At 41.2% G+C, this 12,922-nt stretch overlaps 1 protein-coding gene across 1 annotated transcript in view; it reads left to right on the top strand.

Moving 5' to 3' along the window:
- dyrk1b (dual-specificity tyrosine-(Y)-phosphorylation regulated kinase 1B) overlaps positions 1-12,689 on the top strand; it is a 46,959-nt gene extending 34,270 nt beyond the window's left edge. The window contains exons 7-13 of the mRNA XM_017309348.1: positions 1,038-1,057; positions 3,094-3,423; positions 3,550-3,690; positions 4,049-4,169; positions 9,534-9,716; positions 10,376-10,479; positions 10,929-12,689. Coding sequence (XP_017164837.1) covers positions 1,038-1,057; positions 3,094-3,423; positions 3,550-3,690; positions 4,049-4,169; positions 9,534-9,716; positions 10,376-10,479; positions 10,929-11,444 — 1,415 coding nt within the window. The 3' untranslated portion in view covers positions 11,445-12,689. The remainder of the gene's footprint in view (positions 1-1,037; positions 1,058-3,093; positions 3,424-3,549; positions 3,691-4,048; positions 4,170-9,533; positions 9,717-10,375; positions 10,480-10,928) is intronic.
- The last annotated feature ends 233 nt before the right edge of the window (positions 12,690-12,922 follow it).

Raw genomic sequence — 12,922 nt, 5'->3', positions numbered from 1 at the left:
CACACACACACACACACACACACACACACACACACACACACACACACTGCCTCCTCTCAGAAGCCTCCTCTGATACAGGCATGTGTTGAACTGAAGCTCTGGGAAGCAGGTTTGGGATTTGGACTCGGATATGAGCAGGTGTTGGTCAGAAACCTGCAGCTCCTCCAGAGTGGTTCTGCAGATGTCACAGGAACAGCCTCACTGTTCCCGATGCAGCCTTTAAAGATATTTCTCTGTTTCTAAGGATACTAAGAATATCATTCTAAACGGTAGGGAATGTTCTAAGATTGTTTGTTTATTTTTAATCCCCATTAACCATTGCCGTAACCATGGCTACTGTTCCCGAGGTCCACATCATACTAAAAACATTTCTTACATAAAACTATTACACACACTTAACATAATATTAGAAACATAGAATATTAATTCATAAATTCACAATTATAGCACTTTATATAAAAAATATATTTCCACAATTATAACACTATGTAATAAAATAATTAGGTAGGGCTCTTTTAAAAGCTCTAGCATTTGTGACATTTCTAACAGATGAAAGAAACGAGTTTCATGTTTTCATTCCACTAAAACTAGTTTGGTTAAATGTTTTTGTGAAGCACCTGAACACACCATGGGGAAATACTGCAAGTAGCACAAGACAACTGTGCTAATGATTTGAGGGATTCATTTTAAGGGTATGTAATGTAAACATGTTTTTATAACAAGTAGTTGTCTTGTCATAACTGTAACAATGCATTCAATCTGCTGAGACCACTGCAGTCCACAGTGACTCTCGAAGTTTAATTTCTTCCACCTGAGTAATGGTTGTTCATTTAAACAGACTCAGTTTTTAATTTCCAGTTTGATCCAAATATTATGCTTTTGGTTTTAGATATGTTTAAAACTAATGTATTTGTGTATACCCAATTTACAACTTGCTTAAATTCACAGGCCAAGGTGCTAAACGGTGTTTCAATAGATGAACCTGACATATATATTGTGGTATCATCAGCATACGTCACTGCCCTGGTGTGCTGAAGGACAAAGCAAAATCAAACAGGTTGGAGAAAATTGAAAACTTTATAGATGAGAAATTTCCATAAAAAAATAGAAATACGCATTGTGTTCGGTGAGAAAGACAACTAGCAAACCATCCTACAGTATGCAATGAAAATTTAGAATGCCTAAGTTTACCTAACAATAAATCATAATATGGCTGAAAAGCAGAACTAAAGTATAATAAAACAGCTCCAACTAAATTATTTTTTAGCAGTTGAATTTAAACAATCACCTGTTATCTGGGTTAGAACAGATGCAATTCAATGACCTTTATGATAAGCATGTTGAAATGGGTCCTGTGATGGACTGGCGACCTGCCCAGGGTGACCCCACCTCTTGCCCATTGACCACTGGACATGATGGATGGATGGATGTTGAAATGGTGTAAATAAATTACTACAAGATCATTTTTTACAGTAATCAATCTTTCAAGTATTTCACTTAGTATTGTCAACAGGCTGAATGGTCAACAGTTTCTACTGCTGATATTCTTTCTGATATTCTATTTTTCTTAATTATAAAGCATATTTATATCAGCGATAAGAATTATACGTTTATTCTGGGATGTGTCATTGACTAATGAATGATTACCAATCATAAAAAACTTATTTCTGAAACGTTGTGATCCAAGAATGATTTCATCCCCACTTCCATCCAGAGCAGAGCTGCTAGTCTGCTTCAGAGGTCAGTATTTTCTTCTCGTGTAGTTGGTCATTGTCCAGTATTTCAGTTTCCCTCAGTGCAGGTTTAAAAAACCTCCAGATATGTCTGACATATTTCTTTGTAGTTGTAATATTACTGTAACAGAAAAGCAAATTAAACATTTAGCTAAACTGCAACCTAGTTAATTAAAATAGTAATTACTAGAGATGTGCCGATCAGGTTTTTTCCTGCCGATACCGATATCGATCACCCATGAGGGCCGATCACCGATACCGATCACATAATTTTTAATTTTTTTTAATCATAAACACTATCGGTTACATTATGTGGAAAAAGGAACCATGAATTCACCTTAATTTAGACAAAAACTTGTTTTTAATAACTTTTTCCAAGAAGAAAACTAAACTAAACAGGCATTGTGCAAATTGTACTGCTATCAGTAATACTATCTTTAACAGACTGAAAACATATGGAGGCTCTGAAGAGGCTAAATAATGCAAAGAGCCAAAATAAAACCTCTCAACATTGAGAAAAAAATTCAAGTATAAAACTTTACATTCAAAGGCAAATACAGGATCCATTACAATAAACAATCCAGTTACTGAATGAAAACTTCCTGATAGCATGGCGGCTAGCTGATTACTTCTAGTTCTGATTGGCTGTTTCTGACTGAGCAGAGTAATTATGCAGAGCAGGGAGATCGATTATTTTTTCAGAGATTATCTGTCTCATGTTAGGACAGCGAAAGTTTTAATACGTATGTAAAATGTATTTTTCTAAGTTAGATGCTGCAGCTTTAAGCAGAGGTTTGGTGTGAGAGTCACTACCAGGTGGAGCAGAAGTGGCGCTCCATCTGTGAAATATTACTACCTGTAGCGTAGCAGCGGTTCAACAGCGAGAGCAGAACCAGCGTCTTACATCGCAGCTCCAAGACTTAAATAATTTTATGGGTTATTTGTTTAGCTTTCTGACCGTCATGCTAATCCGGGTGAGTGTTTGTAGCTGTGCGCTGCTTTACCTGCTATCTGATCCTCCATATGTCTTTTTTACTGCAGTGAGCCTCGATGTAGCCAAATTCCAACAAGTATGGCATTGTTTTTATGTCATGTTATATTCGTTGTTGATGCATTTTGACCTGCTTCAATTTGTCGCAACACGCAAACTTCCCCATTCACTCAGTGCGTTATAGTTCCACATCGCTTAGGATTTGTTGCTGTGYGTTTGCRCAGAGTGAAGGAAAGAGGAGACCAGCTGCACAGGCAGGCTGAGAAATGAGATGCAGGTGATCGGCATCGGCAACAAGAGCCAATGATCGGTGATCACTGATCATACACTTTTTCACGAAAATCGGCTGATTATGATCGGTGACCAATCGATCGGCACACCTCTAGTAATTACATTTTTAACCAAACTGCAATCATAATGGAAGTTTCATACAGCAGCTCTGCCTGGAATAAGGTGGAATTATCTTGTTCATACCTTGCTTTCATCTTTTTGCCAGCTTGTCTCCATGCCTCTGAACTTCCCTGCCTAACTCCACTACGTTGCTGTTCACAGATTTATCAGTACATACAGAGCAGGTTCTACCGCTCCCCTGAGGTCCTCTTGGGGATGCCATATGACCTGGCTATCGACATGTGGTCCCTCGGTTGCATCCTTGTAGAGATGCACACAGGAGAGCCCCTCTTCAGTGGCTCCAACGAGGTAATCAGATGTACAGCGTATAAACACTGTTTTCACTGTCTGTATGCGGTGATTGTGTTTCTGCTTTATGCCTGCACATGCACTTCCTTAACAACTATGACCATGTCTATTTGCACATCTGAACAGGTTGACCAGATGAATAAAATTGTGGAGGTTTTGGGAGTTCCACCCAGCCACATGCTGGATGCCGCTCCTAAAGCCAGGAAGTACTTTGACAAGCTATCAGACGGCTTATGGACGGTGAAGAAGAACAAGGACGTGAAGAAGGTGAATGGTCCTTTGATTCCCTTTCCATGTGGAAGTCACGTCACCTTTAGTTGTAGTTTCTTTAAATACCTGCTGATGATATAATATTCAGTAATGTCAGCTATTGCAAACCACTATCCTGCAAAGTTCAAATGCATCCTGCTATGCCAATCAGAAGGCTGAACGAAATAAGAATCAAGTTGTTTGGAATAATAGAAAACTTGAGCTCACCCTCTGAGAAGGAAGACATTTCAGCATCAAGAAGTTTAAAATGGACTTGGTTTATTTGTGAATGTACAGCGTGATGATTGTGTGTGTGTGTGTGTGTGTGTGTGTGTGTGTGTGTGTGTGTGTGTGTGTGTGTGTGTGTATTTTCTAGGAATACAAGCCTCCAGCTACACGCCGTCTTCATGAGATTTTAGGTGTAGAGACTGGTGGTCCAGGGGGGCGCCGGGCAGGAGAGCCAGGACATGCCCCCTGTGACTACCTGAAGTTTAAAGGTATGTTGTCACGTGGTTGTGATGCTTCAAGATGAACTTTGACCTTTAGGCACAGACAGGAGAAAATCCAGAAAAGTCTCTGAGTCCATCAGGTTGTACAGCTGTTTTCCCACGTTCATGTCAGACCTGAGACGTTTCAGAGGATTTCTCTCAAAAGGTGGACAAGAGCAGCATTCAGTCCTACAGGCAGGATCACCGGCTTAGAGGAGCGACAGAGGTCATCAGTCACAACACGGACACAAACAGGACAAACAACAAAGCATTCTCACACTCTAACTTTCTTTGTAATTCAAGTTTTTATTAAGTTTTAAATTGTAAAGCATAAAAAAACAAACAATAACTAACAAATATAAAATAAACATAAAATACAGTGAGGGGCAAAAACATAATTAATAAAAAAAAAATTGGTTGTATACATGACAGAGTGAAGACTGTCCCACTGTCCCATTACCACCTCATTTCTGCCAAGTGTCTCACCTGCTGCTTTTTCAATTAGCCTTTCTCTCCACAGTTTAAAGGTTGGGGTCAGAGGTTCTTTCCAAAGCATTAAAATCAAACCAACACGTCACAAATTCAGTGTTTAATACCTTGAAAGCTGTTTTGTCCAAATGTGAAACCTCACCTATTTCCCCCAACAACAAAGTATCTGTGATTCAGGTCATTTAAACTTCAGCCAGCCCCCATAAATGATAACACACTGTTCCAGACTGGAGAAACTTGTGGACATTCTCTTAAAGCATGCAGGAGAGTACCCTTTATGTTTTGACATTTCCAACATAAGCCGTCTTTACCTTTGCCCATTTTTAAAGTCTAGATGGATCTGTTAAGAATTTTATATTGAATAAATGTGTTTTTGGCCTCCCTGATCCTGATGCATAACCCATTATGAGAAATAATTGAGTCCCATGTTCCTTCATCAAAAGTACAATCAAGATCTCTTTCTCATATTCTTTTGAGAAGGGCCGTGCAGAGACCCTTGGAGGGCTAGGGGCTCAAAGTTAAAAAGGGGCACATTGAACAAGATCTTAAAACACCATACACCATATCAAGGCAAAGAAAACTCAGTAACTGAAATGGAAATGGTTGAAATGTAACCATATTGACCATGAATTGACCATAGATCTAAAGCTGTAGCAGTCATTTATAGAGAATGACAATGTTATTGAATTTTATTTAATGCATTCAGTTGAGAATTCTTTTTAAACATTTTTGTACATTTAGGATTTAATTAGGAAGTTTACGTTATAAAAAGTTTAAAGAATCATCTTGATAGTTTGATAGTGTGTTATCATGGCTATAATGTGGTGTAATCTTTGTGTCTGAGCTGGTTTGTTCACAGATACATCACCACAAATAACCAATAATCAGTGATTGATTTTAAACTTGGCCAATAAACCTGGTCTCCCTCTCACAGACTTCACCATATCTATATTTAAACATGTTAGTGATGCCGAGGTTCTTAGTAGGACGGGTTTCAGGGAGAGGGGGGTTCTGTCTAAGGCCCCATATTACCTTGGGCCGGCCCTGCATGAACAGCTGCTGCCATGGGCATCTCTGAATCCACCTGGAATCCCCCGGTGGCCCCTGTGCCAGTCCGCCGATGCTATGGGGGCATTTTGATTCATTTTAATTGTGGCATGTTTGGCTTTATGCTGCGGTTCTAATTACTGCTACAGTATTTTCACTGATGTTTGTTTTGTGAACTCCGATTGCTCTGGGCTGAATCTTCCTTAAACACTTGAGGTTCTGCAATAACTTCTATTTACAGCCGCTCACCTCCAGCCCAGATCCCGTCAGCAGCGGCTTTAACCCGCCTGGTAGTAACGTAAAGGAGAAGCAGAGCGAACAGAGTGCAGGTGGTACCAGGTGGTACCAGGTGGTACCAGGTGGTACCAGGTGGTACCAGGTGGTACTGGGGATTTGAGGTGTGTCGCGACTCGCGGTGACAGTCGCAGTACCGTGTCTTATGTCAGGATGTCTGATATAAAGACAGACATTCTTTATATCTGTCGGTGGGACCGACTCAGACCGCCTGTAGCGAATCGGGCATCTAGCAGCCTGATTAAGTTAAAGTCAGACGTTTTCTCTGCAGCCGAAGCATTTCTGTGTTTAGGGGCGAGGTGGGTTTTTTCCTGCTATTGTGAGGACAATTACGAAAATATAAATAGAAACAGTTTTTCTAAAGTCAACATCAGATCTAAGTTTTTATTCACAAAAAAACATAGGTATTATTTGGCGTATTTGGTTTGTGAATAAAAATATTCTTGCCCATAATTTGATAGTTAGAGGCAGGGGCGCCGCCAGAAATCTTGGGCCCCCTGACAAAACATTTGATTGGTCCCCCCTGCGCAGCTGCTGTTACAATTTTTTTAAATCTAATTGACCCATAAAAAGCGTCACAATTCTTTCTTTCAATACTGATAATTAGCACAATATTTATTGCTCATGAATTTAACATCCAACAGTCCACATCCAGTATGCAAGTAGGTTGTTTAAATGTTTTCTATTAGTTTTAGATACTGAAATGTCTCTCCCCATGTGCAACAGTCAAAAGCAACGTGCAACTACATATAGAGCAATCCAGACTTCTCAAAAAATGCCATGTAGTTGCATTTTATTCAAGCTGCAGTACATAACTTTAATAAAAAATATGTTTTCTCCATATTTGTTAAAGCTGTCACCATGTCGTAGCAGTTTGTTATGAGACAGTTAATCTGTGAAAACAATCAATCTCCTCCACCTGGTCCCTGAATTACTATTACTGATTAAAGTAATGCACCGTTCTGACCAAAACAACCAATCAGAACTAGTAGGACGCTCTTAGCACTAACAATTAGCCTCATTCACTCACTGCTAAATGTGCTAATGTTGGAGAAACAACTTATCATTACAGGAAACCATTTATCTGCCATCATTAGTAGCTATGCTAACTAAACTGAGCATTCACAGTTTGAATCTGCACAGCTCTGTGCTATGCTAGCTGCAGCACGGGAGGAAGGATGAGCAGCACCACATAAGATTGTGATTGACAGCACTAAAACTCTCCTGCCGCTGACTGGTTGTTTCTAGCACTGGGAGAAAGCAGAAGAAATAGATTTTTCACAGATTACCTCTCAGACCATACTGTCACAACATAATGACAGTTTTAAAAAAAATATGTGAAAAAAACATTTATATAAAAGTGACATACTGCAGCTTTAATTTCACTCAGGAGAGAACGGGTCAGGAGGGACGTGGGTTAGAGCTGCTGCTGACTGACTCATCTGTTAAGTGGTAAAAGATACAAGGGACAAGTTAAATAGGTAATTTCTTTCCTTAATTCATTAAATGCTGGTGAAAAGGATACAAACAGTAGTCTGTAGCTAAGCTAACTATGCTAAATGTTTGATAATCTCACACAGTCTACCCACCTCTCTTCGAGAAAAACTGGGTTATAAATTAACACTCTTGCCTTTTTCTCTCTTTTCTCCTCTTTTATTTTTGAAAACCTGATTTTATAACTTTTCTTAGCAGCATAGTAACAGCCACAATTGTTCTTGTTTCCTACTGTCTGCTGCTAACAGCGTCACTCTCAAGCGCTCCAAGCAGGAACGAACCATTTAACTCAGATAGGGGGTTCAGGGCAAATATAGAGGTGTGTTTTTTGATCTGGGAGTGAGAACATAAAATTTTTACTGCTAAAAACAATCTTTGAAAAGACAATATGATTAATTTTGTAAATGACAGGGCCCTGTTTTTTTATTTTTTTATTTCTATGAACAAAAAATAAATAATTAAATTGTGGAGAGCCCCCTGTTGGTCAGGGCCCCTATAATTGTCATCACTTTTCCCCCCTATACCGAGCCCCTGGTTAGAGGGCACAGATCCCCCACCCCCCACCCCACCATGGACCTGGTGTCTGAACAGCATGGAGGCTCTGAGAGTCATTGTTAGACTGAGGGCAGCCAGAGTTTATTTTGCTAAATTATTATATTTAGCTAAACATTATTACTGAGGGGCACAAGCAGGCTTTCTGACATACAGATTAAAAAAAATAATAATAATTTAAAAAAACAAACTCAAAAAGGGTACTAGGGGCATCAAGGATAAAAGGGGCAAGGGCTCAGGCCCCCTGCACGTTCCTGCTTTTGAGACTTTTACGCATATTATTTTTAGCCCATGAGCTAATATACCATTTTGATGCCTTGCTAAATAAAGGTGGTAATCCCAAAAAACACCATCTGATTTTTCTCCATAGGAAACTTCATTCTATTTTTTATGCAATCTCTAATTTGTAAATATCTCCAAAAGTGGCTGCTACTGTCCAGTTTAAACTTTTCAATAAACCCCTTATATGACACAAGTATATCCACTTTATATAGATCACCAACAGTTCTTGTATCTTTTTTAACCATTGCGGTCAATAAATTGTTTCCCAATTTTGATTTTCAGGTTGTACCGGGGATGAATATTTTTGGAAATATGGGCATATATTACATTTCTTGTGTACCTCTTGCCACACCTTTGAGAACAAGAAAACTGGGTTATTCATCCTTTTCCCATTGTCTTCTAGTTTTTGGGTTCGTACCTCAACAAAGGTAAATGGGGAGGTAAATTCTTGCTCAATTAAAACCCAGTCAAAATCTGTTTTTGTCTCTGTCCAGGATTTTCTATTGTGAAGACCAGGGCTGCCCAAAGTGGGTCCTGGAGGGCCGGCATCCTGCCTGTTTTAGTTCTGTCCCTGGTGGCAGTAACAACCATTTCAGCATGTCAGTGTTCCTCTTAGGCCTCTAATGAGAACTAAAACACGCAGGATGCCGGTTCTCCAGGACCCACTTTGGGCTCCACTGGCTTAGGCATTTCAAAGGAGAATTATTGTATCTTAAAAGAATTTGTGGAGGAATACATATTGGTATCATTCCAGTTTTCTCACACATAACCTTATAGCTGGAGAGACAACAATCAGCTAACCTGGAAACTGTGTGGACTGTGAGAGGAAGTTGGAATACATAGAAAGAACCCAGGACCTTTTCTCTGGGTTCCTCTCCGATGTTCTCCAGGAACACTGTTAGCTGACCTTTATGAAAAAACCCCAACTAAACCACCTCTAGCCTGCCCTGTTCTCTGTCCACTAAATATGAGCTAACAGGAAGTCTGAGTGATGCTGCTGTTTGCTTTACTTCAGGCAACATAGAAACGGAAACTATTCATTAATGTGTTCATAAATTGAATCCTTGAAGCTCCAAGAGATGTTGATGATTTACTGTATATGTTCAACTTCATCCGTCAACATGCTAATTTAACTTAAATTACTTCTTATTCTTATTGTTATTTTCCAACAATAAAACCTTGATGTGTATTCTGGTGACATTTTTCTTTTTTCAGATCTGATCTTGCGCATGCTGGACTACGACCCTAAAAGCAGAATCACGCCATTTTATGCCCTCCAGCACAATTTCTTTAAGAAAACGACAGATGAAGGAACGAACACAAGCTCATCTACATCCACCTCTCCTGCCATGGACCACTCCCATTCAACCTCCACAACTAGCTCTGTTTCTAGCTCTGGTAACGGCCCACACTGTCCATCTGTTCTCTGTCTGCAGCTAGATCTGCTCTGATTGATGCTCCTCATCTTCCAGAGGGATCCTGGAAGAACCTTTACAGCCATCTAGCACATTTACTGTCACTCAGTGGATCTCCTCCCTCTGTGATCAACCAGTCAGAACTAAACTTGCACCTTTAGCTTTAACAGTGCAGTAAAATGTCATCACAAGGATATTGGACAGAGTTCCTAATTAAAGCAAGATGGCTACCTTAAATAATACTGTGGCTTAAGATAACAATGCATTCTCCATGTTGTTTGAAAAAAGATCCAGCAGGGTGGGTCTGCTATGACCCTGACTCAGCAGTCACACACATGCATGAGCTGACCTCTGGTTGGATAAAGCCACAGGTAGAGGTAGTGATGAGGTTAGCTGGTCTGAGCAACCAGCTAACTGCAGGACTTCCAGCTGTAAACATCTGGGTAATAAAGCGTCATATAACTGAACCCAGAAAGACTTTCTGAGCAAACAGCAGGATCTCTACACGGAGTTTGTCCTCCATTATTCTTTGTAAAGAAGTGTCGGTAGGGTCTATATCAGTTATTAATTAACCAAAATGAATGAATAAGTCAATGTTTGAAACCCAGTGATGACACTGATGTGAGAATTGTCTGTTTTCAGGTGGCTCCAGTGGTTCTTCCAATGACAACCGTAACTACCGTTACAGCAACCGCTACTACAACTCTGCTGTCACCCACTCAGACTATGAGATGACCAGTCCTCAGGTACAAATTTCACACTCCTCCAATCTGACACTCTGTTCCCTACTTTCACACTAAGGCTAATCTATGTTTTCTCCAACAAAGCAGATGTCTGCTGTTTTAATACAATCTGAGGTGTTTTTACAGCCAAGAATCAAGTGCATGTGGTTAAGGCTCTTATTGTGAATGTTTGCAGGAAGTTGTGTTGCTATGAGTTTCAGACAGCTGCTCAGTGAACTGCTTTAGGATGGTGGTCTAAGAAATGAGACAGCGCAGTAACCGGACTGGCCTGCACAGAGTTCAGCTAGGTCTGCTAAGCATTAGCTTCTGAAAGGCTGAGCACTACTCTTGTTAGAAAGTCCCCTTTGTGCTGGCTGAAATGGTCTGGCTTCTTTATAGGAGTCATTAATTAATATGGTTAAAACTGAAACTGGTTCAAGCCCTAATCTGAATAGAGTCTCCTCGTCCAACAGGCTCCCTCCCAGCAACAGATGAGGATGTGGCCAGGCAGTGATGGTGGAAGTGGGGGTCAGGACCCAGGATACACCCAGTTGCTGCTCCACAAACCAGCTGCCACCCAGCAACACCAGCGCCACTTTTTGGACCCGCCTCACCATCCACACCCGACTTACTCTCATCATGGAAATGGTGGGCGTGGACTACGGCAGGGCGGCCAAACGGGCCTGGGTGGAGGAGGGGGTCAGCAGGGATCCTCTCCCCAGATGAGTGACAGCATGGATGTTGGCGTGTCCCTAGGGCTGCACCACCTGGGGGCAGTGTCTTCCATGGAGGCCTCTCAGTTTGGCTCTGCATCTCTGCCCCTCGCTCTGCCAATCGGACTGTCCGCCTTCCGGACTCGGACGGCCCCCACAGCCCCAGGGCCACAAGCCCCGCCCCCAGAGGACTACTACCCTGCCTCCAACAACAATAACCCTGCTGCGGGGGGCAGAGGGAGGCCAGACTCAGACGAAGGGCCAGCCAACTCTTGATAAAACCTGAACCACGCCCTAAAGCCATACAATTTTAACTCCAACTACTACGAATACACACACAGCCAGAGTTCAGAGACAAACTGGTGAATCTGGAGCTGGAGGAGACAATTTCTTCTGCATGGGAGGAGGAGGGAGGAGGAGAAGGATGCGGGGAATACTTTCCTTTGGTCCTGCTTTTGTTTGTTGTCGTTGCGACTGGAATTGGAAAGGAATGATTGACAAGTGTGTTTTTACAGATATTCTTGATTAATATTATTTGATTTTCTAAGGTTTGAGGGGTTTTGTGTTCTGTTTTGTAAAGTCTGGAGAGGAGCGAAAAGGGGCCTGGTTTTCCACTCCGCTCCACACTGAGGCTGGAGCTCCCTTCTTCACAATGTTCACTTTACTGTAGTCACATTTACATGTCCTGGTCATCAGCAGCATTGACACACACACATACATACACACATACACATACACATACAGCTGTTTCTGCCATCTGGAAAATGGCCTACCCATTTCCAGAACCCAACCAGATCAGCTGACCACTTTAATGTTATCTCTGCATTAGAAGACACCTGAAGTTGATGTCATTACGCAGACATACATTGTGGCGTGCATGTATCGGGACAGAAATGGGTGTGTGAGAGAGAAAAGGCCGACATATTCAGGACTTCACGTGTTGCTGTCAGCCTGACGTTGCGGCTGGCCTGGTGGTGCTTGAGGCAGGCGGAGAAGCTGACGGGACAGTGACGCCTCCCAAGAGTCAAACGGATCACCTTCTCTTCCTCATTCTTTCCTGCACTCTTCTTCATCTCCTTCTTCTCCTGTTGTGTTTCTCCTCCAGACAGCTCCTCCTCTCTGTGCTGCTAATCACCATGACAACTGGTCTGGATTGCTGCTAAAGATCCAACACAGATCAATAAAGAAATGAAATAAAAACAAATAGAAACAGAAATGAAAAACTTTTTAACCCTTGTGCTTAAGAAAAAAGGATGAAGTAAGAACCACTGCATCTCAATGTATTTATTACTATTTAACAAGAAAAACAAACTGAAAGTAACATTTTTTTCTGCTCTTTTTTGTTTGGTTGCCTTCTTTCTGCAGGTAAGCTCTGATTGGCTATTGTAACAGTGACAGTGACTGGTGACATGGGAATGTCGCTGGTTGTGGGGGCTGGGTGAAGGGGAAGGGTTGGGGCAAAATAAAGTTGGATATATAATACGAATAAAGAGTATACTTTTGCACACCAAAGTCAACAAACATCAGATCTCTGCCTTTCTTCCTAATCGTCTTGAACACGCCTTTAACTAGGACATCATACATCCTGTATCTCTACACAGCCCACCGGAGCTGCAGCTCCGACTTTGTGGCATTAATGATGAGGGTCACCTGATATGGAAAGAATATTAATTGAAAATGAAAAGGTTTTTTTTATTCATAAACAGAAGGCATCTTGTGTAAGATCACTGCACAGGAATTCAGTTTTGAAGAAC

This window comes from Poecilia reticulata, linkage group LG16 (genome assembly GCF_000633615.1).
Source record: "Poecilia reticulata strain Guanapo linkage group LG16, Guppy_female_1.0+MT, whole genome shotgun sequence".
Taxonomy (NCBI): Eukaryota; Metazoa; Chordata; class Actinopteri; order Cyprinodontiformes; family Poeciliidae; genus Poecilia; species Poecilia reticulata.
This window is presented reverse-complemented; position numbering and strand designations above follow the sequence as displayed.